Raw genomic sequence first — 26,432 nt, 5'->3', positions numbered from 1 at the left:
AATATAGTGAATCGCGCATGGCCTAAATGATGCTGTCGGAGCATTAGCTGTGGGCATCTCATAATACCGACAGGGGCCACAATAGCACAAATGCTTTATTGGGCTCGAGGAAATGTGACAGATTCGTTGAACTGACATTTCTGTAAATAAAGCAACAGCCAAATGTTGTTTGTGGAACAATCTGTGCAGGGGAACACAACAGAAATGAATGTTTGGATGTGATAAGGAGCAGCAATTCATGCGACAGGATAACGCTCATCAGATAGCGTGATTGAGGAAGTGCTCAATGCTCATTTAGCGATGATGTGACAGGACTATTGATTTATCTGTAATTCACATATACTGACCGTGTCAGTAACACCACTGATAATCTCGCCATCGATTCCATGGATTCTGGTGTCTTTAAAGCCTGATTTGATATGCTTTAAAAGACAAAATGGTGTTTTAAATCATGCCGTTTTCTAATTAGTCTTAGGAATTTTAATAGGTTTAGCACATATGTGATTTAAGTCAACACAGACTGAAATAGGAAGTCCTTTTGTCAAATTAGAGAAGGTAAACTAGCATCACTTGTTGATTTCAATTTTAGCACAGATACCTTTTATCTGTGGTAAATAAATGAAAAAAAAAAGCTTTAAATAAAAAGTTGAAATTTAAATGTTAACAATTAAAACAATTAAAATGTTACATTTAAAAAAAAATCATTTAAAAACCATTTCAAATGAGGTAATCAAAATTCAAAGCTCAAAATGTGTGAGGAGTGTGCAATATGTCCCAAGTAAAACAGGAAGGAACATTAGTTGAGCAGCCAATTAGAAAAATAACATTCATAGTTTGAGTTGTCTTTAAAAAAAATTCAATTAAAACTTGGGAAGGGTTTTTATCAATTTGGAAAAGGTAAACAAGCACTTGTTGATTTCAGAGAAACCTTTATCTGTGGTAAATACATGAAATAAAACACTTTAAATAAAAACAGTTAAAATTTTGAAAACAACCTATGAGATGTTTCATAAATTACAATTTTCAAGTTCAAATTTAAAATTAACCACTAAGTTAAGGAGAAGTTTCTGAAATTATATTTTTAAAGTTACAATTTAAAATTGACCAATGAAGTCAATTGGAAAAGTCAGAAATTATTAAAAATGTTACATTTAAAATTGACCTGTAAAGTAAATTACTCTTTTTGGAATTATTTTAAAATTAACATTTTAAAAACATTTCAAATGAGCGAATCAGAATTAATTATTTAAGTTCAAAATGTGTATGGAGTGTGAAATATTTTCCAAATAAAACAGAAAGAAACGTGACCATCCAATGGACCATTTAAACAAGACTGTTATGAAGCAATGGGTGGTGCAATTGGTAGTGCTGTTGCCTCACAGCAAGAAGGTCGCTGGTTTGAGCTTGGGCTGGGTCAGTTGGCATTTCTGTGTGGAGTTTGCATGTTCTCCCCGTGTTGGTGTGGGTTTCCTCTGGGTGCTCAGGTTTCCCCCTTTAAAGTCCAAAGACATGCGCTATAGGTGAATTGAATAAGCTAAAATTGTCCGTAGTGTATGTGTGTGAATGAGTGTATGGGTGTTTTCCTGTGGAAAAATTGGCGGTTCATTCCACTGTGGCGACCCCAGATTAAAAAAGGGACTAAGCCGAAAAGAAAATGTATGAATGTATGTTATGATGCGTTTAACGCTCATTTGCCTCTTAATCCTTAAAGTTTTTGTAATATTCAGATTTTTAAAATAAAATGTCTTGATAACATGTCTGAAGATAACTTCATTGTGGAGTTTTTCTGTATTATTTCAGCAAATAGGATAAAAAAAAACAAGATTTGCTGTACTCTCCCATTTACTGCGCTCTTAAGTTTACCCAACTATGATGACTTCTGCCGCTGAGAAACCTGTAAATGTGAAAAGGGTCCATTAGAAAGTAACATTCATAATTTGGGTTGTCTTTTAGAAAAGGCAAAAAGAAAAAACCCAAAAGAAAAAACCCTTGTAATTTTACGAAAGAACTATTGTGAATAGCAGGTATATTTGTACCCTTCTGAATAACATGAGTTTTCAGTGAAAGATAATATGTAAAATTGCTGTTAAGATGTTTAATTTAAACAGTGGGTCTGGTGTGGAAAGAAAATTTATCCAACCCAAAAACTTTCATAATCATTTAAAGCAACCAGAACGCCTCTTTGAAAAGGCACCAACGGGATGAGCCTCTGCTTTATTATTTAAACCTCCATTAAAACTGTTTCTTAAACATGAAGTATTATCTCTCTAATTATCCATTTAAAGATCTGAGCAGATATTTTCTAACTCCATTGTCAAATTGGCCATTTTCGGCAATGTTTGGCACATTACATTTTTCTCTCTAATTGCAAAATGCACAGGCTCTAATTGGACAGATCTGTGTTGTGCACTTAGTCTAGTCTTTAATAAGGGTCTTCAGTTCAGACGTCTTTCTCCACTCTTTTTGAAGACTTAATGGATTCCCAGAGACATTAGATTTAACTTAATAATGGCGAGGGTTGCGGCATTAATAAAGCGTCGCCTTCAAAACCGGCGAATGCAAATGTGTATATTTAAATATCCTCTTGATGTGTGCTTCTTTTAAAGTTGAATTTCAATTTGATTTCATCAAGCCCGACAGCCGTGTCTCTGTTTATGTCACAAGCAACATGAATATGCATATGGCGAATGGTAATATTCATAAGCGTATGAAATTGATGCCTCGTCTCATGGCAGCAGTGTATTTATTATGTAGATGACTTTTACGGCTGATCTGCATGCCGAAATGTACATTGTGCGATCAGACAAATAAAGGTGTCAGAAACGTTTTCAGCTAATTCTACAGTAATGCTAAGCGAATAAAGGGTCTAATGAGGTCTTTAATGAAGCAGTAAACGTTCGGCCACAATAAACATAGCCCTAAATGCTCTTTAAGGCTATGAAACACTCATGTAGATATTAAAAACCTTGCTCAGAACAGTCATTTCTATTCAGTTATGCCAAATTGCAATGAGCCATGATTGTTTAAAAAAATGGCTCAGTTGTGAAGGCCTGGGATCTTTTTTTTTTTTAATGACAAGGCATGAACAAAACAACATCCTTTCAGGTGGTCAGATGAAATATTTAGTCTTTTTCTCCGAAATGAAAGCCAACTGTTTTGCTCGCCATTATGCTTATCAAATCCTATTATGAAATTATGTCATTTCGATTATCTTAAATACCCTGTAAAATGTTCTGCCAAAGCCTATCAGAAATTTAATTACGTATTGAATTACAATGAAATGGAACGGCGCCGGCGATGATGCATATTTGAACTTAACAGAAATGACATTTGGGGCTAAGCACAGGAGGAGCTCAATTTTAGCTGATAATGATGATTATTATGATTATTAATGCTCGTTAAAAACGTTTAATTGTTAAACAATTGACACTTTCGTTGCTTTAAAACGGTGGTCCTGCCTTGCTCAAAGCCCAAGAGAAAGTGAACTGAGAGGCGAGAGAGATGTTTCGTTTTCTGGGTTGTGCCCCTCAGGTATACCCGTGTGTCAGTTTACCAACAAGCAGCCCGCTAGGCAGTGAGGTGAGACAGCTGGTTCTCCTGCCAATCACCAGCATCTCAGACTCCCTCCTCTGGTGGACACTGCCTTATTTACTTCAAGAGTTCTCACTGTTATTTAAAAGCTATCTTTAGGTGGAGAGACTAGAAGGGGAAATATGAATTGGTATAGGTTTAGAGAATGCACACACACACACACACACACACACACACACAATGAAGAGTGATGTGGTGTTTTTGGGCCATGGGGCTTCTCAAACAAAACTGCAGGAAATAAACAGCAATCACTGTAGCATGACTGAAAATCCACTGAGCAGGCAGCCTTAATTGAGCCCTCTCTCTCTCTTTCTTTTTCCCTCTCTCCATGGATAATGCACACAAGATCCCTTAACCTTTTTTATGCATTTTAAAGACCATTAATTGATGTGTAAAACTGCATTTTGCTGGAGTCAAGGGGTCCACAGGCCCTCAGGCGCTTCTCGTATTTCCAGCTTAGCATTTAAACGTGACAGATGGGTGTCGCTAAAGGAGGTGGATTATTCTGTATGATCAGTATACGAGCATGCACAGCAGTGGTAAACAATAATCATACATGATATTTGCATTTTTGCTTGAGAATGTGACTAGAAATATTGATTCATGATTTATGAATGTTTTCTTAGGGCGTGTTTTCTCTGCTGTTAGATTGAATATACATCATTTGTTCTATGGATTCTGGATTGGACATTTTGCTATAAGGTGTCATTGGTTAACAGGAACTAACTCTAAACTATAGGCCTATCACAGTAATCAAAATATCGGCTTATTATTGCACAACACATGAACATGACCTTAATCATTTTTAGTGATGCAATATATATCGCCCATACATAAACTATTCTAGCAACATTTTAGCTGATTGTGCATCATCTTTATCTCTACTGGAGGTGTCAGTGTCAGTATTGTTAAAAAAAAACACTGTAGCATTTACTATAAATTACTATAGTATGTTTTCATGTGGGTGTCTGACAATTGAAAATAGACCTGGTTGCAGATAGCACAGCATCTGTTACTTTTTACCTTGCGTTTTTTTTTGCTAACATTTATTATTATTATTTATTTGTTTAGGATATACATTTCCACATTCTGATTCCATTTGGATGCCTAATTATTTAATTGTTAAGATGACTATAATTAAATGAAATATTTTAAGAATAAAATATGATGTGTTCTTTGAAAGAGTGCCCTTACATTGTGATGATATTAAATTGTCATTCTGGCATTATGTAATAAGTGGCATTAACTGGTCCTTAAATGACAACAATATTGTTTTGCGCAACATTTTGGTGTAATATTGTCTGACACAAAAAAAAATATTGTGACAGGCCTACAACAAACAGTGTTTTTAAATCATTTATTAGAATTTGTTCATTTTATTTAATAGAAATACAGTTGTTCATTAGTTGTTAATGCTGGTGCATTAACTCTTTACTAATACACTTCATAAATCCAAAAGATGTATTTGTTAATGCAAAAAATCACATTGATTAATAATGTCTGCTAGTGTTGTTAATTGTTAGTTCACATTATGTGACAGATGGATGATATGACATGATATGGGACTGAAACATGAATTCCCATTTGAATAAGTTCAAAAAGAGTTCAAACATGCAATAGCAGTTATGACAGACTCAGTTCTATACCCTGCAGGAGCATTTTTGCTTGCTAATATGACTAGAAATATTGATTTATGATTTATGATTGTTTTCTTAGGGCATGTTTTCTTTGGTATTTAGTCCTGTTAGATTGAATATACACCATTTGTTCTATAGATTCTGGATTAAATATTTTGCAATTAGGTGTCATTAGTTAAAAGGAACTAACTATGAACAGTGTTTTATATCATTTATTAAAATTTGTTTATTTTATTTAATAGAAGTACTAGTGTTGGTTGTTAATGCTGGTGCATTAACTCATTTTAACATCTTCTGATTTGGGTAGTGTATTAGTAAACGCAAAGATCCACTTTAATCAATTCTGCTAGTTGTTAATTGTTAGTTCACATTATGTAACAGACGGATGATATGATATAGAATGGGATTGAAACATGAATTCTCATTTTAATGAGTTCAAAAATAGTTCAAGCAGACAGTAGCAATTATTGCAGACAGTTCTATACCCTGGAGAAGCATTTTTGCTTGAATGTAGCTAGAAATATTGATTTATGATTTATGAATGTTTTCTTAGGGCTTATTTTTTTGGTACTTAGTACTATTATATTGAATAAACACCTTTGTTCCATATATTTTGAAATTAAAATTTTATAATTTACATAATAAATTATAAATAATAGTTATAATTTTATGAAAACATTGTTTAGTAAAATTTGTTAATTTATTTATTGGAAATACAATTGTTGGTTGTTAATGCTGACGCATTAACTCTTAACAAATAAATCTTTTGATTTTGGCAGTTTATTAGTAAATGCAAAAGTTCACTTTAATTAATTCTGCTGTTAATTGTTAGCTCACGTTTTTCGTTTTTTCGTTTCACGTGTTTTCTTAGAGCATGTTTTCTTTGGTATTTGTTAGATTAAATATACACCATTTGTTTTGTGCATTCTGGACTGAACATTTTGCAATTAGGTGTCATTGGTTAAAGGGACTAACTATGAACAGTGCTTTTTTTTATATCATTTATATTATTTAAAATTAGTTCATTGTATGTGTCTTGTGTGACACTGAAGATCTAATGTATAATGTTTTAACATTCCGTCCAGCAAAGTACATTTAGAGTAAGTACTTTATTACTGTATCATTCATCAGATATTCTTCCAAAAGATATTCATAAATCTTAATATTCCAGATGTTTTTGCAAGTGCAAAAATTTACATATTATTGTTGTATTATTGTATTGCTAGTATTATTAGTTGTTAGTTCACATTATGTGACAGATGGATGATATGATATAGAATGAGATTGAAACATGAATGCTAATTTAATAGGTTCAAAAAGAGTTCAAACTGACAATAGCAATTATTGCAGAGCGTCAATTCTATACCCTGCAGATGAAATAGACAGAGAGACATCCTTCACTGATTTAATCAAACAAGCTTGTCTAGAAATTAATTTACGCCCTACTTGCTTTTTGGACATGTTTGAGCAGCTCAAAACAAATAGAAGGTAATTCATGAATCCTCTGCTGGGAGAGTATTAAAAATTAATAATAAGTGCTTATTACAATTATCTGTGATGTAATGTTTCTTTGTCTCTGTTTAATGGAAATAAATAAATGAATGACCTCACTCTGCTAGTTCTACTCAGGACCCAAGATTGCCAATCACAGTGTTTCTCAAACAGGGACCAGGGCCCACTAGGGGGCCTCAAGATCATGTTAAAGAATGAGTGTTTTTCTGTTTTCTTTTTATGTTATATTTATTAAAGCAATAAGCAACCTTTTTTTCAAATCATGTTTTTAAAATTTATTTCATTTTAATTTTGATAAAAATTAACAATAAAACATGTTTTTTTTAATCTATTGTATTCAACTTTTTGTTATACTATTTTTATTGAAACATTTATTTATGTGCTTTTTGCATTTTATAAAACTGCAAAAAAAAAAAAAAAAAAACAGTACAATAATAGTACATATAAAATACAATACATAAAAACACTAACCTATGACAGAACAATCGAACAACAGAACGCAGAGGGACAAATGCACATGAAAGCAAAATATACCTTGGCTCGTCAGGTAATGCATAAATAAAAGCAATTATAAAGTAACATTATTCTTATATTACCAGAAAAGTGCATTATCCTGACTATAGTTTTATTGTCAAATAATAGTTTGGGCACATTATTAAAAACATTATAGATTATGAATTGTAAATATCAATTACACTCAATCTTTAATTACTATATTGAACTATTTTTATTGAAACTATTATCATTTTTATTGTAAAGAGTGTGCATAGTTTAAAAGTTTTGAAAACCTTGTCTTGCAGTCCAAACAACAAATAAGAATTCACTTGTATGGAGTCAATCTAGGGCCATATATATTTGCAAAAGAAAAAGTTTTGCGAACAAAAAATGAATTCTTACGCAAAAATAAATAAATAAATGCAAATCTCCAAAAATCGCAATGGGAAAATACATTTTTGAGCGATGATTAATTTTGCAAACAAAAATAAAGAACTGCAAAGGGAAAATTTAAGTTTCAAGAAATAAAAATCAAAGTTGCATGAAGAAAAGAACTGCAAATAAAAATCAAGCAGTTGCATACACAGCAAAATATAGGGACCCAAAACAACTCTATGGGTGTTAATTTCAACACTTTGAAAGTGTCTCATGGGGTCCACTCAAAACAGACTTAAATCAACACTTTCAAAAGGGTTGGCACATTGACACCGAAGTAAGGGTTAATTTTAACTCAGGGCAGAGTTAAAAAATGTAACTATATTTAACACCACCTGGTGTAATATATTGTTAATTTATTCAACTCTCTTGAGTGTAAATATGGTAAAAAGGTCAAAAAGACTGTAAATTACAAAATAAAAAACATTTTATTTGAAAACATTCACAACTTCAACAATTCATTCAATTTTTAAAATGCAACAATGTCAAATATGCTTTAAATGTTTTATTAGTACAGACAGTATCAACAAAATATGATGTCCAAACTTGATGTTTCATCAGAGCAATTTGAAAGTTCAATATAGCGTCACTCATAGTTTTCTTCTGAACGCATAGTTTTCTTCTGAAATTACATTTTAAACAACTTGGCGTGCAAATCTTTCACTTCTGGTGTTTCCTTGGTCCTCCATATCAAACACAGCAGTTTAAATGAAGGTATAAATGCTGTAAACTTGTGTGAAAACAAACTGGAGCTAGGAAATCTCATCAAGCATGTCCTGTGAATGAAGTGCTTCCCAGCCACAGGATGACCTTTTTATCCATGACGATGTAGTAGCTGCTGATCGCTCGTCTGGTGGTTCCTGATGCACGGATATACTGTAGGGTGATGCTCATCTAAGAACTCTTCAAGATTCCAGCATGACTAAGAAAAATGTTTGAAAACAAATTGCAATCAAATTCTATGATATATTTAAAAGAACATTTAAAGTAAATAAAACATTCAAGAAATCTAAACTCATCTTTTAAAAATCTTCATGATGATCCACAACTTGACTCTCCCAGCTGGTTAAGGTGACAGGATATGGAAAAGTAGAAAAAACACATATATCACTGTTGGATCTCCAAAAACAATTAGGTTAACCACTATGTCTAGAACTGGAAAAACAGGCAGCTGTCTGTCCAGAATCCTCAATTTAACACAACACTTGGAGCAAAATTTAGAGGAGCTTAAAATCTTTTATATCATTTAGTGATGCTGACTTCCCCAAAATATTGGCCACAGTGTAAAAAATATTCATAAACTTACAGTTTTCTGTAAGCGTGTGCGTGGGTGTGTGTGTGTGTGTGTGTGTGTGTGTGTGTGTGCGTGTGTGTGCATGTTTCTTTACCAGATTCAACTTGTTAGGCCCTTTCAGGTCCAGTATTGACGCCACCTTTCCTGGAGTCTAGCAGATGTTTCAGGTCCAAATATAATCTAAAATATTAGGATAAGCAGAAGAGGAAAAGTGCAAAGCAAAGAGCAAAACATTATTTAAGTAACAGTTCACCCACAATACAAAACTTATCACCTTCATGTCATTTGTTATTCTCTAATGCTCTAATACCCTCTCAGCTTATTGTGAAACAAATACAGAGCTTTATTAAACATACCTTCATTATTATCACCACATATGACCAAGAAAGTGTGCTTGGTCATTTCTCCAACTCTGGAAATACACCATCCGTCTCTAATCAGCCACCGTCACAGGGTCTTGTGTTATTGTACAGAGAACTGTGGCTGTTAAAAAACAACAACACATTAGTATCTAACACATATGCATAACCTTCAGATAAAAAAAGACAGGTGAACATCACAAAGTATGCCTCACACTTTTTCAGATATCTTTTGATTCAGATGTTGATTATTGATAATAAATCTACAAATCAAACCTGTATCATCATTAGGCTGCTCAAATATGAATCAGTTGATTAATTTTACAGACAGGTGGCTGTTTACAACGCACTAATAAAACGGAAATGTTGTGTACAGTACATGCTAAGTTTAGCCTATAGTTTTAAGCACAATATCATGCGGGAGAAAAAGCTTGACTAAGATGTTCCTGACAACAGAAATAGCCTAACTTACTAACGTCAGACATCCCGAGTTGGGAAAAGTCATTTTCGGGGGATACAGAGTTGATTTGCGGGAGGTAGCGGGAGAGATGAGTACCTAAAGAGCAATGGGATGAGTTGCGCGCGACGTACCTAAAGAGCGGTGGGGGTGACTTGCGCGCGACGTACCTGAAGAGCTGGGAGGGATGCGGTGGAGAGGGGCGTGCAAAGTGTTTAATGACCGGGCGGGAGACGCGCGATTTCCGGGAGATTATCATTCATTTGCGGGCATCTACTTTGGCATCTGGGAGTCTCTGTGCATTTGCGGGATAACGTTAACGTTAGTCCCGCAACTTCCGGGAGACTTCTGTAACGTTAAATGTCTGATAAAGTGCAAACGCGGTCATTTAAAGACATTAATGTTAACATTCCGACTTTAATGGTTGTCAACACTTAATATAATTCAAGCGTACGTTATCACACAAGTCTAAGTTATGGACTAACGGTATATGGACGGCCACGAATGAACCAGTTTAAAAGGGCCGCGGTGTTTAAAATAACCAAATTAACGTACACGAATAACAAACAATCATTTGTTTCAGTCAGGAAGCCTTTTACAAGTAAGCATGTTCATTAACTCACCAGATATGTTTTAGAAACTCTCCAGAGCTTATGGAAACCGTCCTGTGTTGCCGTTAGCATCCGGGCAGAGTAGGCTAACGTTAGGCGGCTCCGGGGATTCCCTCGCTAGTTTGCTTGGAATTAAAGGAGAAGTGTCCATTTTAATTTATAGATGGGTAACAACGCACACAATGGCATTAAGCGTGACAGAAATGTGTTGAACATGTACATTTGATTTTTTTTATGCACTATGTATGCGTGAGCATATATAAAAACATTCTTGAAAAGAAGTCAATAGTAATGCAGTTAAGCTAGATACACAAACGACCATGAATGAACCGCAGAAGTTTAAAATTGTCACTCCATTCTAAAGTTATTAACTTAACAACATGTTTACAACTGTATTTCCTTAAAGAAAGTCAGTAAAATACCAACATTTAGGTAGTTTGACTCACCAGTTGCTGTTCTAAACCTCAGATGGAAAATGGCGTCTGGAAAATTCTTCAGTGACTGGGGCTGCATGAATTCCCGGATGTTGGAAATAACACCACCAAGTGTTGAAAAGATAACTCCTTGATTTCGCACTGAATAAAATCAATTCTAACTCTTATTACATTCATTTATCAAAATCTAACTCTTTAACGTCAACACTTTACTCTCAAATGCTTCAACACCGAGAATTTAACTCTGATGAATTTGCTGTGTATATGGAAGCAGGTCTGGGCCTGCCGTAAACGCCCAAGTTTCCTTGACTCCGCCCCCTTGTCAAATCAGGGCCACAAAGTGAAACGAGCAGAAACTTGATGTGCAAAGGGAAAGCAGCATTGCACATGCTCAAATGAGCATTGTTTGCTCATTATTTTGTAAAGACAATGCTATAAAATGTTTTGCAAATATATATTGTATTTTTATTGCATATATATATATATATATATATATATATATATATATATATATATATATATATATATATATATATAATTTTTTTTGCAAATTTCATTTTTATTTCTCAAAACTTAATTTTCCCTTTGCAGTTCTCTGTTTTTGTTAGAAACATTAGTTTTTATCTCTTAAAACAAAATTTTTGCTATGCTATTTTTGTAGTTTTGCATTTGTTTATTTATCTTAGCTCACTACTTTATTTTTTGTTTGCTAAACTTTCTTTTATTTTGCAAGTATATATGGCTGTAGACTGACTCCATAAACTTGCCTCATCAAATCTAGTTGTATCAGTGCATAACTCACTTTGACAGACTTTGTGGAGCAGTGTTTACATTGACTTTTTTCCCCATGTGCACAACGTCGTGTGTACACTGTACATTCGCAGCAGTCACTACACTTGCGCGTGCATACAGTGAAGTGACAATAAAAGCGATGCGATTTGATCCTCATACTCCGGGTGGGCGGGGCCATGCTAATGACGTCAATGGAATGGGTGAGGTGACGAGCCCCTTCTGCGCTCCGCCCCGTGTGGGTGACGGGAGGGGGAGGGAGCCAGGCAGAGCTGATCCCACGTGTGACGCTCGCATTCCCGGCTCAGTAATATTCTCCTAGCTCTGTCAGTGTGTGTGTCAGTTACTGGCCATAGTTGGGTTAGCCATGGAGGGAGACGGGAGCCAAGCCACATCTGGAAGCCCTAACGATTCGCAACACGACCCGGGGTAAGCCAGAGCCAATGCTGACAGCACTTGACTTCTTATTTTTTTCTTGTGTTTGTGTGTTTTTCTCCAGTGAGCATGTTTTAAAAACGCTCTTCCGGGTGCATGCAACTACTACACCTTTGTTTGATGTATATTAGTGAGCACAGCCTGCCGGGGCTCAGTAAACACACACCGCTCTGCTTTGCCTTCGTTTAGCTCTGCTTTTTTTGTCGCTAGCTACACGTCAAAATGGCCGATCTGACATCTGGACTCACTTCTGCTGTGTTTTCCCCTTACAGTAAAATGTTTATCGGTGGCCTGAGCTGGCAAACTTCACCAGGTAAGAGACCGATGGTTCGCTGTCATTTGCGCGCGTTTGTCGGGCTGTGTTGTGTTTCTTTCATTGTATCCAGCGTGGCGCGCTGTGCGGGATATGTGCCGTCATTTGAAGTCCTCTATTCGACCCCTGTTAGACATCCAGGGGGGCGTTTAATTTACAAACTGGTGGGTAACGCACCAATGCTTTGCTCATGTGTGCTCTTTCTTTCTGTTTTGCTCCGCAGACAGCCTTAGAGACTATTTTAGTAAATTCGGAGAAATCAGAGAATGTATGGTGATGAGAGATCCCACGACGAAACGCTCCAGGTAAAAACAACAATGTTGCTTTTTTTAATCCCTGACAGTTAGAGCTGTTTGAATCCGAAGCGATTCATTTGTCAGATCGGGCTGCTGTGAACTCGATCGGCGCGTTTCTGGATGCGATACAGTTTGACATTGATTTGGGGCTTCTTTATGTTAAACCAAAGCCTTTAACAACCCGAGCCGTTGCATGCGCTTTGGCTTTGAACTCGTCTTTCTTAAACCTGGGTTATTTTGTTACGTGTTTCACGCGTACTTTATCCTGGGTTAGTAATTAATCCTCCGCTGTCAGATTGGGAGATTTCATACAGTGCGTTTGCGTTTATATTTGCATATTCATGAGGATTAATAGGACACATACAGCACGCGACCTGCTTTAATACGGTTTGAAATGTCCTAAATTTCCTGAAAATTTCATTCAACAAAACACACGTTTTATGCAGTAATGCTGTCAAAACATATAGTTTCATAAGAAATACAGATTAGATAGCGCGTGAAAGTTTTTGCGACTGTATAATGCATATGAATATTTAATGAGGGAAGCGCCTAAGCAGTTTATGATTGGTTGTCTCTTGCTAAAGCACTCAGGTATATCTAGCAGAATTCCGTACCGAGCGCTGCTGACCATCGTTATATTTACAATTCTTAATCTAAGGTTAAAACCAGCCTTAACCGGGGTTTTAAAACACGTTAACCCAGGATTAAGTGTGGCGTGAAAACTTCTCCAGTCCTTGATAGCTGTTTTTCTAAGGTAGCACTGGAATAGTTTGTCTGAAATGTTAAATAACATAAAAGGAAATTTCACAAAGAAATTCTGTCAATTGTTTACTCCAAAGCACAAAAGGAATTGTTAGGCACTGACAGTTTCAGTCACCAGTCGCTCTTCATTTCTATATTTTTTGTCCATACAATGAAAGCGAATGGTGACTGAAGCTGTCATTCTACACATTCTTTTGTGCTCCTCAGTCGAGTGAAAGTCATACGGGCTTGAAATGACATGAGGGTGAGTAAATGATGGCAGAATTTTCATGTTTTTTTTTTTTGTGTGCGTCATCTATCGTAGTTGACCTTGACACACCATGTTTCTGAACCGATAGCTTTTCATTTTCTGGCACTGAGTATAAGACATGGTAACACATCTAACCAATGGCTATCACCTGATGTATGTCTGTGTTTTGTTTTGTTTTGCTTTCCAGGGGATTTGGCTTCGTTACGTTTGCAGATGCAGCCAGTGTAGATAAGGTTCTAGCTCAACCTCACCACGAATTAGACTCTAAGACGGTATGTTCCTCTTTATTTTCCTTGCGATTTACGTTTGTTGAAGTGCTGATTTAACATGCTTGTATCTGTGACATTCAGTGGTGAAAAGACATGCAGTCTCCCTATCATATCCCTTCCCGGGTCGAGGCTCTCTGCGGCATTTGTCATTGTACCACACACACAACAGCGGGGCACTTGACATAAATAAGTAGCCGAATAATTAGTCCTGTCTTCCTCGCATGCCTCAGCGGGTTTAACCCCTTGCTTGCCAAATAGGAAAACAAGGGGTTAAATCTCATTGAGATATGGGGGCAAGAAGGAATTAATTACCTGCTGTGCAGTTCGATCATGATGCTGTGCTCCTTACCTTATGTGACGTAAACTTGCAGTGTATGACGTGGTGTTTTACACTCGTTCGAGACTGAATTGTCCAGGGAGGACTTCGGAAGTTCATTCTAGACCTTGCTGACTAGAAATGTTTATGTTGTATGAGGCATTATTTACATGGTGAGCTAATTTAATCACTTTCATTTATTTATATATGTATATTTTTATTTATTTATTTAATTATTTAAATATGTTTAGATTTATGTAGATATGATGTGGTTTATGTTGCAGATTAGTATGTGTTTGTGCTGGTGTACACATTTTCTGTTTGTTAATTATTGTGCATTCAGTTTGTTTTCTGTGTTGTTAATTTTATTTATTTAATTTTTCAAATTTATCTTGCATTTGTTTTCTTCTTGCCTGGAATTTGCTGTTGTTTTAACATTAAAAACATGACAATTTGAAATAAACCAAAAGTTTAGAGTATGTAATGATTGTTTTTGTACATTAAAAAGAAAAAAAAATAAAGGTTTACATTTTTTCAAAACCATTTGAAGTGTGTTTTTACATGTAGATATGATTAGGGTTTTATATATATTACTTTTTATTCTACATTATAGAATTGTTTCACAACATGACTATGATTTTGTCTTTTATAGTGTGCATGGATCTGTATATTACTTTAGCCATGTAAATATGCAAACTGACTCATACATATATTTCTGTCAGCAAGAAATAGGTTTGCTTATTCAACCTCACCCTTTTGATTACTTAAATCCAAGCAAAAATGCATTTAGATTTCCGTGTGACGGTGAAACCCCAGGATAAGCAGACTCTATATCAGTAAAGTTAATGTGGATTCTATTTTTTCCCCCCTATAAGTCTCCATATTTCCTGTTTGTAGATGCAGCTGCTAGTTACCTGTTGGAGTCCAGAGTGAAAGAGCCTTTTATTTGGGATAGCTTAGGGTGTGGACAAATACAGCCTTCACTGGCTTATTTTAATGGATGCCATGTTCCTGCAAGTTCATATCAAGAGACGGACTGTATTTAAAGGCGTTCACAGACGTTCATAACTTCCCTCAGGAATTTTGTGGCTAATAATCTTCTCCCAGAACACTACGTATTGGCATTCCTAGTGTGTTCGGTTTCAAAAAATGTGTAATTGTGTGATAAGATGGGCCTTCGAATTATTTTTCAGCTCCTGTGTGCATGAGCAATTTGCTAGGAACACTGGTATAAATGCTTTGTCATACATAAACGTGTATAAAAACTAAAAATGCATGATAAATTTTAATAAGACTAGACTAATAAGGTGGGATAAACACCCGAAAGTTTCATTTAGTATTTACTTTATTATCATTTTAAGATTAATTCACATGTAGGTGAAACGAAACGAGTTGTGTGCTTCAGGTTGTGCTGATTAGATTAGATCAGGTGGCTAATTTGGCTAACTGCTAATTAACCAGTTAAACTGTTTATTAACCACCTAAAGCTGCAGGTAGATTACTGTTTACTTAAATCCAGCAATTGAACAAATATTAATTTTGAAACCTAATTTAGCACAGCAGGTGAATATTCGCCACCTCTCTTGGTTGTATGCCCTAAATCTGTTTGATTTACAGGTGTGCTATTCATTATCTCTCTCTCTCTGCCAGCCTGGCATTGACTGATGTAAGCTAAAATGCCTTTAGGAGGCAGAACATTTCTATCTTATTAATAAAATAATATTACATTGTGTATGTCAGTGTTGCACCAGTCCAAAGACGTGTAATTCGGACATCAAAGTGGGCCGTTTAGATTACATAATCACGGCACACATGTGTAGCTAGTATTCTTTGTAAAAAAAAAAAAGTGGGTCAAGGTTTGACGTCTCAAATGCTCTTGAATGGCTGAGGGGAGAAAAAAAAGAAAGCAAGCTAGCGTTAGCAGTGATGTGTCCAGGATTGAGAGCGATTGAGATCATGTGGACAGTAGCGGCTGGTGCTAAAGCAGGGATTACTGAGCTCTGGGTAGTGATGTCATCGGCAGGGTTGAGGCCGTCGTGTCATGACTCTGGGGCTTTAGCTCCACATGGAGACCAGGAGCTTGGAGGAAGTTGCACTGGTGGAGGTTTAGGAACAAATGCAAATTGCCCTTGCAGTGCTCTTGCTTCAGTGTTTACAACAGAAGAAATAGGACTATATTTAAACAGAACTACTTTAAAAAGATCAGGGCTTGATCTTTAACTCGTCACCTCATGTATTTCCTAAGATTATTCCACTGAATATTTTTGCATGTGATGCTTTTTGGGGTTTTGTATTTGCATATTTATGTATAATGCAAAACAAACAACCCAAAATTACACATATCTACAAAAAATGCACTTATAGAAATTGACGTATATTAGATACGTGTATAATATATATATTAATATAAATAAAAAAAAAAATAAAATTAAAATTTTTTATTTATATATATATATATATATATATATATATATATATATATATATATATATATATATATATATATATATATATATTTTTTTTTTTAATATATATATATACTTTAATAAGCTGTAATTGTATTTATGTATGAAGACTATACTGTGTCATTTTACATTTTGGACTATATTGCTAGACTTTTTTTTTTTTATTCTAGAAATTGCTATTTTTCCATAAAAATAAATAAAAATACTGTTTATTTAGTTTGTATATTTGCTGTACTGCATTTTTCCAGTGCTTGTGATTGGTTTAGTATATTTTATGCAGATACACTTCCCTACAAAATCATCCCAATCTATCTACAATGATGAATTCTTACCATATTGAGCCATTTATTTGATCTGGTGAAATTATACCCAGTATTACAGAGAAATTTTAATACTGCAACGTCTTTTTTCTTGCAATATTGTGGAGCACCATATATAATTTAATAGGAGTATTTTGGATCTGCCTTGTAAAGTTTTTTTTTTTTAATGTCAAAATAATAACGTTTAGGTGGTGTGTCTATTAAGGCTGTGTGATTTGAAGAAAATATCTAATCATGGTTTTTTATTTTATTATTATGATTTTTTTGACATGTTGCGTTTTCATTTTGGGATTTAATGTTGTAGTCAAGCTTCAGCTTAATAATCTGTAAGCTGTGGCAACAATTCTGTGACGGCTTAAAAAATTACCTGTTTTTGTTGTCTGTGAATTTAAAACCAAAATATTCCAGTCTGATGTCACAAGAAAACATATTTTAACGTATTTTAATCGTATTAATTTAGTCATGTGATATTGTACAATTTTAAAAAGAAGGCGTGGCACCCAACCCCACCCCTAAACTCAACCGTCATTGGGTGATGAGCAAATCGTACTAAATTGTACGAATTAGATAATACAAATTAGTCACAAAATCAGAAAGTTACGAATTGCCGTAAGATTTACGCTAAATATTCTCATATTACCAGTGCTGTTTTTCTTCTTTTTAATTTGTCTATTAATGCTTCTGAAGTGCGCACTTTCCTGTTTTTTTATTTTTTTTTATTTAAATTTTTTTTTTGCGGACATTTTGCATATTTGGGTTGTGCAATTCAGATTGGGCAGAACGAAAATGTGCTCACTCAATTGGCTAGTCAGACTGTCACATGCAGATGGGAGTCACGCATTTGCTCTGGGCAGGGGAAATTAAATAATACATACACGTTTCATATCACAGCCTTTTGCGATAAGTAATCGCAACGTTTCAAATTGCGATTTGATTTCGATTAATTGCACAGCCCTAGTGTGTATATACAGTATATATGATGCATTCCTTTTGGGAAAAAATCCTTAGTTGCTGTTTGTGTATAAGTAGTAATTTATAATATACAGCTCATTTCTCAGTAATACTTTTAGCGATGTACCTGTCATGTTTCAGTGTAGATTTATCTGCATTTTTATTCCATTGTCTGTTTTCTACTTTTCCCCCCGAATTTCCAATCCAATCATTTTGTCACTTTTGAAGAGTGCAAATGGACCAAAGTAAACATGTACAGAGATTTTCCTGACACACTTGTTTCACATTTGATTAAAAGCTGTGTAATCTGCAAATCTGAAAGCCTGGGGTGAGAATTGCATTGTGTATTGACAACTGAAAGACTGCTGCCGGTTCGTCTAAAAGCAATCTGTTTTAGATTAAACACTTTTCTGGATGAATTAAAGTATAACACAACAGCATCATTTCCCACCAGAAAGGGTTTTTTAAAATGTATTTTTGCAGTACATATTGCAATTCTGTTCAGGTCAAATTAATTTACCAGGAGACCCCCCTCCTTCGTATCCCACCAAAACATTTTTATCACATTTTATTTTTTTTCTTCCCCTTTTGCACACTGCCACATCTCACAATTCTGCTTTTCTTTTTCTTACCATTTATAAGAAGTGACAAAGCATTCAGACACGCGGTATATTCAAGAGCAATATAGCACTAATGGATCTTTTTCCCTTGAGTTATTTTTCCATTTAATGAGAGTGCAGAAGCAAGTCTTTGAACTGTTTTTGTTCTCGCATGCATGATTATCTACCGTTCTATCCTTCTAGTGCTCTGGCTGCATAAGCTTTTGGCCTGTGCGGTAAAAAGCGGACTGTTGTTTTAGTCTATGAATGTTTAAATGACCAAAGCAAACATCTTGCTCAACAGTACATCAGTTAGGAACATTTTTTTTTAAAGCCAAGAGTATTTAAAATGTAAATAAATGACGATCGCAAATATAAGCCAGCTAGTGGAAATCAATAATGTTTATCTGTTTTTCCTCTCTCCTTCAAATATGAGAATCAAAACATAGACGATGCAGAGATTGATACAAAAAAACGTCTAGATTGCAATTGATGTATTTATGTTGTTAATTCCTCCTCAGGAGGAATACGTTATTATTAATATCCAGGATGAATCGTCACGCTAGTTCAGAACCCCAGTGCTTTATGTAAATTACAACTGCTTTTGATGGCAGTGTGTGTGAAACTTCATTTCATTTGTAATATAATAAAATCAAATAACAGCTTATCTAACCAATAAACCCAACGATGCCCTATCGCATGCCAAAATGCATTATAGGAGAGCTATAACCCCTTGCAGCGGTGGAGAGAGTCACCCATAATAATGCTAATCCCTCAGGGGGGAATGAGGTTGTGGATGTATTGATCTAACGCCCTGTCTTGATTCTCCGCAAATCTACAGCGCTCTCTAAAACAGCTCCCGTCATGTCGGGCTGACCTCCCTCGAGGCCCGAGCACTTCTTCAGCGAGTCTTTGAATTATCTCCGGTGTGTTCTATAATGCCACCTGTTTATTTATGTTGTAATCGAGTAATTATCCAGTAACCTGTGTAAGGTTTTTATTCGATTTTGTCATACACGGGCCTCATGCAACCAGCGTGTAATAACTAGGCAAGATTACACATGAGACACGGAGCATTGCATCATGATTAATGCTATAATTTCCATGAAGGTTATCGAGTAGTCGCAGCACATTGCCGGCTTTTTCTAATATTTTCTAATTTTCCTCTTCACGTAACAGTGTCAGTTTTCTCATATTTCTTTCTCTCCCTCCTTGTCTCGTTTAGATTGATCCTAAAGTTGCCTTTCCAAGACGCGCTCAACCCAAGGTAAGAACTGTTTGCTTTTGCTCCCTCACGCCGAGCCACTTTACATTTGCGAGTCTGCTGTGTATTTGTTAATAGTGTGAGAAGACCGATGCGTTTTGCTGAATTTGGCCTTTGATAGAGCAAAGTTGAGTTGGAGCTGGAGCTGTGATGTTACGTTATGGTCCGTCGCAGTCTGGCTGCTGTTATTTTCCAGGCTAACTATGACTTCTCTGTGTCATGGTACAAGGAGAGACTGTTTAATTGTTGCTGAATTCAGATTTTTTTTTTTTAATTAGCTTGGCTGGGTGTGAACCCGAAGAACTATCGTGGAGAAAATATTGAATTATCGCTGCCTTGTTGAGCGTGAAGGTTGAATATTTTTTCATTTTAGGGGGCGGGAGGTGGGGTGGTGATTAACTTACCTTTTTTTAGCATCGCTGCTTGCATATAAGATCATTAGAGAGATCTTTTTCTAAAAAGGAGGAGGGAAAAAAAAAGGAGAATTATGCCCTCAGCTGTGGAATTCAGAGCATTAAATCCCTCATCTTGTCTCAACAAGAAAATTTTCTTTGTACAGCCGAAAATGTGTGTGCGAGTGTGTTTTTATGGTATCTAATGTCCTGCTTCTGTGAGCCATTTTGGCAACAAACTTCCGACAGCCTCTTCACTTCAGACTGCACTGTCAGCCAGATGGTCTGTGCCCCAGATTTTGTGTCTGCCATGCAGCCGTTGCTTGGCCTCTCAGGCAGAGCTGGGACGGCCCCCCTGGCTCAGCTATGAGCCCACCAGCACTTTCACCCAAGGTGCACCGATCTGAGATCAGCCTAGGTGTGTTACTGTGAGAGCGAACGCCAAACAGGACACCAGAAGGTCTTTGATCGGAGCAGGGGCTCATGGGGTGACAGGTGTCCATTGCACACTTGTCTGGCTAATTGATATAAAGAACTTTTTTGCTTCATCCAGAGCTCATTGGAGGAGAAAAGGTGCACTCTTTTTCTCGCTCTCGCGCACACACACATGCCAGAGAAGCCAGTCCAAATGCAGGCCGCAGGGCTCCGGGCCTAATGCTGTTTCTTGGCTTGGGTTGGACACGGGATGAATAGGAGTATTAATACGGCCAGGCTCCAGTAGCAGTTAGACTGCAGCCCTGTGGATGTTTGCTCAGAGCCAGGCACATACCTGTAATGCAAATACAATATTCTTCCCATCTCCTGTCGATGGGCTAGGCGTTATTGTGTCATCATAAGTTGCCAATAGTTCGAATGGTTTGGATTCATTACCCTGTTTGACCCTACGCTTGGATTTAAAAGCAAGCCAGCAGTGGATAACCAATGGAAAACTAAGGAAACAAAAGCTCAGACCTCCGAATAGCCACACAGTGTGTTTTTTTATCTCCCACTAAAAGGGAGTGGGGATTTGTTTTTGCAATGATTGTGTTAAACAGCGCAGAAGTTTACCACAGGCGGAGGGTGATATTGCTTTTTCGCCGTGTTTGTGATTGGGCTTGTTGTTTCACACTACTTTTCCCCAACACGGCTCTGCATGTCCCGACAAGATTTTAATTGATATTGGGATTGAGGCCACTTTTGGAAGCGAATGGATTTTTCGCAGGTCTGATATCGCCCTCGGAGAAAACTGTTATTTTCATCAACCCTAAGGCTGCATAATCCTTCCAATCAAGTTACCGACGCTTCACCAGCTGCTGTAGTGCGGTTTTAACAAGCCTCTAGGTGCAGTAAGGCGATGGACGATCATCTGTATGTGATGGGCCATTTGTTTGCTGCTGATTCTTGTCATTTCTCATTGATCACATTTGGAGGCCGCTCCATCGCCAGTTGTTAATTTAGTGGGCTCATATTTATCTTCCAGACATTTGTGCATGAAGCATTATGTTCCCGAATAATTAATTTCAAAGCTGTTTATGTCCTTCAATAGGTTCACAGATTAGAAGATATTTGAGAAAATTCTGTGTCACATTGCTGAATGTAACAGTGATAACTGTGCTGGGGAAACTGTAGCTCGTCAAATGACTACTTTAATGGGCTTCTGTTAGGTTCGGGCTATTATTACGGAAAACACAGCTTACAAATCTATAATTTTATGTTGTAGATCATTGGAAAATGAGGTTTAAAATGAACTGGTGAATTATTGTTTTTTTTGAATGAACTGATTCAAGGAAAGAATTTAGACAAACTAAATATTAATATGAGACATAAGGCTCCTAACAGATACTTGGGGTAGATTAACACAGCAGTGAAGTACTAAAATTTTTTTTCTTTTACATTTTTGCAAAGCTTTGCATACACAAATTAAAGCTTTGTCTTATGCATGTCAGGCTATTATGTGGCAAAGTGACTTTGTAATGACATACTACCTGTCTACGCACATACTGTCCTGTAGTCTGTTATTGCTGTTTTGGTTGTCAAGTGTTTACTCGTGCCTATAAACTGAATAAGTAGGACAGATACTTTTTTGTAATAATTAGCAAAATATGACTTTAGACCATAGGTCTTAAACTCGATTTCTGGAGGGCCACAGCTCTGCACAGTTTTGCTCCAAATCTAATCAAACCAAGCTGATCCAACTAATCAAGGTGTTCGAGACTACTAGGGACTATTAAGCAGGTGTGAGTTAGGGGTGGTTGAAGCTAAACTGTGCAGAGCTGTGGCCCTCCAAGAATTGAGTTTGAGACCATTGCTTTAGATAATATCATTATTATTATTATTAACATTAAATTGTTCAAAAACTTGCAACTTTTAAAGTTATTATTTTCAGGGATGTAAGTGAATTTACCTATATTTTGCTTTGCTTTAATGGCAATTGCTGCACAATTTAAAATAGTTAATTGATATTAGTTACCAGTAAGTCATAGTTTTAACTGTACGTTCGCACTGGAAGTGGGGAGAGCGTCAAACTAGCCCAAAGTCTTTCATTTTTAATGAGAGCCGGTGGCGGCGGCGCCGGTGTTGGCGTCGAGGAGAGTTGAAATAAAGCTAACCTTATGGTACGGAGCTATAAAGGGGTTCGGCAGCAAGCAATCGGAATTTAGAAGTCCATCGCTTGAGAGGAGTTCAGAGAACACAGACCTGTGAACTTTGCTGCCGATCACAGTTGTTCCCAAGGGTTTATTCCCCAGGGTTTGTTCCCCAGGATTATTGCGGTCGCCGGATTTCCAATTATTCACAATGTTTCCTTACAGGAACAAACATTAAAAAAGTTACCAGTGAGTTACTGATGTGCATTAATGTTATAAATATTCTTTAATCTTTAAAAAAGCGGGAATCTCATGCGACAGTACAAAACAGTATTGCTGCTTCAGGATATTTCAGAAATATGGACCTATTAGATAATTAAGTGGAGCAAAGCCGCATCATATATAACTTGATCTTCCATTGTTAAATGAATTTGGTAAGAAGTGCCAACATTTTCACACTAGAAAGCATGCTTTATTCTGAAATGTAACTGATATGCTGCAACAGCCCCTTTAGATACGGGATTAATGTAGTGAATTTTGACGCTCTCGCCGCCGGAGCTGAAAGGAGAGAGACTTTTGACGATCTCGCTGCCTTCAGTGTGAGCGCACAGTATTAATGTTTTCCTTGGACGGCGCAATTAATTGAATGCGAAATTCTTTCTTTTGCTGAATTGTGGCAGTAAAACCAGCTCTGTAATCAGCTGCGTTCAGATGGAGCAGTGTTTACTACGTAGAGCCATAGTTCTCTGACAAGCTGCACAAAACACCGTATAAGATTTGGTGAAATCCTGGAATCGATGAGATCTATTCTGCAATTTTACAGCTGTTTGCATCCCTTTTTGGTGAACTATGGTTCTGTTATTCCTGCTGATCTGAAGGCACATAAATACCACATATTTATTTATTTATTTACCTCTAACTGACCACATAACTTTAGTCTATTGTTTAAAATATTTCACTCTGTGAGATGATTACATAGTGGTGTTTAGAAGTACAGTTAAATCCTCTTCTCTGTGTGGTTCTTCAACTTTGGCTTTTTTGCTAATTTGTTGTTTCTTCGTGAGAGTGCCTTCTGGCCTTCAGAGCAGAAATACTAGTAATCGCAGAGCTGTGTTTCCATGACAAGATATGCATGAGAATTGCATTAAGGTTGTGCCATTTTGAAGAAAAATAGGCAATATTGATATGCAATAGCATGCAAAATAATGCAATATCTGACATTTGATACAACTTTTTTTATCACAAATATTTAAGGGAAAAAGAATGCATCACTACATCCTCTGAAAGTAAACAGCCGTGTTTAATGTTAAAATAAATAATACATTTTACCAATGTAAACAAACAAAAAATAGCTTGTAATATTGGTTTTCCTGAAAACGATAAACCATGTACAGTTAAAGAGACATATATACTATTCATTTCTCTTCTGTCAAAAGTTTTGCCTGACTTGAGTCTTTTGGGACACCTAGGAGGTTAGAAGAACTAGTTTGAAAGGCAGTGTAGGTCTAAATCTTAAGCGTGGATGTTACCACCCATTTCTTCCCCCTGGGCTTTTGTTCAGTGCCTCTGGCTGCCAGCCTCTGGTTTTTCTGCCATTAAAAAGATTATTGTGTCATTTTTGCTGACACTAGTTCAAAACAGTGTTCGACACTGCATAATGAGTTTGCATTCAAAGCTCAGAGCAGCCACCTTCGGGTCCTTAAACTTGATTTCGCAGGGGTCTCACCAATCTTTGCCAAGCCAGTGACTGTAATCAAACTAATGAGTGACATTATCTACAAAAATAGGAGCTATGCTTGAAGTACAGCCATGATAAAAAAGCCCGGCACACAACATAATGCGATCCTTCAGCTCCAGCGACACAACACACAAACCAGGCTGAGTGGAGATGTCCTGGCATTTACCGCCCATAAATGCTGTCAAAACAATGCCTGAGCAAAAGCTACATTCCTTTTCCCACAAACCACCTAGCACGGGACTGGCAGAAGAGCAAGCGAGCGTGTGTCGGAGCTGAAATTGAGTTTACCCTTGTATTTTTTATTTCCTTTCCATCCTCAGTTGTATGGTGTCGGGTTTTTTCCCCCCTCACTCTCCTTCCCTCCCGCTCGCTCTCTTTGTCAGTTTTTGAGTGTGTAAAAATATTTGCACCTAGTCTACTGCGAAACGGCAAAGCTGTCGGGTCCTGTGGAGCGGGCTCTTGGGGAGAGGCATACGACTAAGTGTGAAAACTCCAGGCCAAGTTTTTAATGAAGTCCAAAAGGTGGTGCCGTGTGAAGTGCCGAAACCGCCGTTTTCTCGCTCTCTGGGAGTGAAGAGTGGCACAGAGAGCCCACTGACTCCAAACAACCCTATTGCCAATTAAAAAGCCTGGCTAATGTACGGCTCACTCTAGTTTTGTGGGATCTGTTGATCGCCTCTTTCATTTTCACCACTGTAGTTCTTTGTTGACAGCTTGGCAAAGCAGTCTTTTTTTTCTCCTTTGAATTTTCTGCAGGTGTTTTTTTTCCCTCTTGTGGGTTGAAAACACATTTGATTTAAAGGCTCTTGCTAAAATCTGCTATAGATAGATTTCAGCAGTGCTTGATGTTAACAATGCATAGTAGTTCCACGATAAAACATTTTTTTTATGCAGGAAGCAACAAACAAAAAAGAGAGGGAGGAAAAAAAAAACGAATTTCAGTCATGGTTATGCATTTCCATTGGGGTTTCTTTTGTGGACACAATATAATTTTTGTGGCACGGTGGCTCAGTGGTTAGCATTGTCACCTCACAACAGGAAGATCGCTGGTTTGAGTCCTGGCTAGGCCAGTTGGCATTTCTGTTTCTGAGTTTGCATGTTTTCTCCGTGTTTGTGTGGGTTTCCACCGGGTGCTCTGGTTTACCCCACATTCCAAAGACATGCGCTATAGGTGAATTGAATAAACTAAATTGGCTGTAATGTATGAGTGCGTGTGTGAATGTGGGAGTGTGTGGGGGTTTCCCAGTACTAGGTTGCAGATGGAAGTAGGGCTGGGCAATATGGCAAAAATGCAATCTCGATAATTATTTTCCATATTGAACGATAATGATATATAATTCGATATGAGTTGTTAATGCTTCCAGATTTAAAAGAGTGCCCCAACGATGACTAAAGCCACAATAATTAGAGGGTCCATTAACAGCATAACATTTTTAGACGATACATTTTCGGTGGTCGAAAATTCGGTACTCTAATATTAATATAACTAATATCCCAAATATTAACACATTTTTAGATTTCTAATGTTGCACATTTCTGCTGTGTGTTTGGCTCTTAAATCAGTAGTGAAAAATGTCCATAGCTTATCATTGTTATTGACATAAATTTTATTGCGATTTTTGATATATCATCATTTATCAGCCCAGCCCTAGCTTGAAGGGCGTCTGTTGTGTAAAACATATGCCGTAATAGTTGGTTGTTAACTTTGCTGTGGGACCCCTGATAAATAAGGCACTAAGCCAAAGGAAAATGAATGAATATAAATGAATATAATAATTTTATTGATTGTTTTGTTTTGTGTTGTGTTGTTGTGCATTACGTCATCTACACTGTGATACTATATTGAATCTGACTTTTTCAACAGTTATGAGTACATACCAGACA

At 36.6% G+C, this 26,432-nt stretch overlaps 2 protein-coding genes across 53 annotated transcripts in view; one reads left to right on the top strand and one right to left on the bottom strand.

The window, feature by feature from the left end:
- msi2b (musashi RNA-binding protein 2b) overlaps positions 1-26,432 on the top strand; it is a 413,474-nt gene that overhangs the window by 4,659 nt on the left and 382,383 nt on the right. For 21 of the 51 annotated variants that reach the window (XM_073922880.1, XM_005157687.6, XM_068213499.2 and 18 more), the window contains exons 1-5: positions 11,916-12,043; positions 12,322-12,362; positions 12,586-12,667; positions 13,858-13,942; positions 19,816-19,857. In XM_073922880.1, the coding sequence (XP_073778981.1) occupies positions 11,982-12,043; positions 12,322-12,362; positions 12,586-12,667; positions 13,858-13,942; positions 19,816-19,857 (312 nt within the window). In that variant the 5' untranslated portion in view covers positions 11,916-11,981. 51 annotated transcript variants of the gene reach the window in all.
- The window catches only part of or40a1 (odorant receptor, family 40, subfamily A, member 1), a 617,996-nt gene that overhangs the window by 518,330 nt on the left and 73,234 nt on the right, over positions 1-26,432 (bottom strand). The window lies entirely within an intron of this gene.

Source organism: Danio rerio, chromosome 15 (assembly GCF_049306965.1).
Source record: "Danio rerio strain Tuebingen ecotype United States chromosome 15, GRCz12tu, whole genome shotgun sequence".
NCBI classification, from domain to species: Eukaryota; Metazoa; Chordata; class Actinopteri; order Cypriniformes; family Danionidae; genus Danio; species Danio rerio.
The sequence above is the reverse complement of the archived record's forward strand: the minus strand, read 5'-3'. Positions and strand labels throughout refer to the sequence as shown.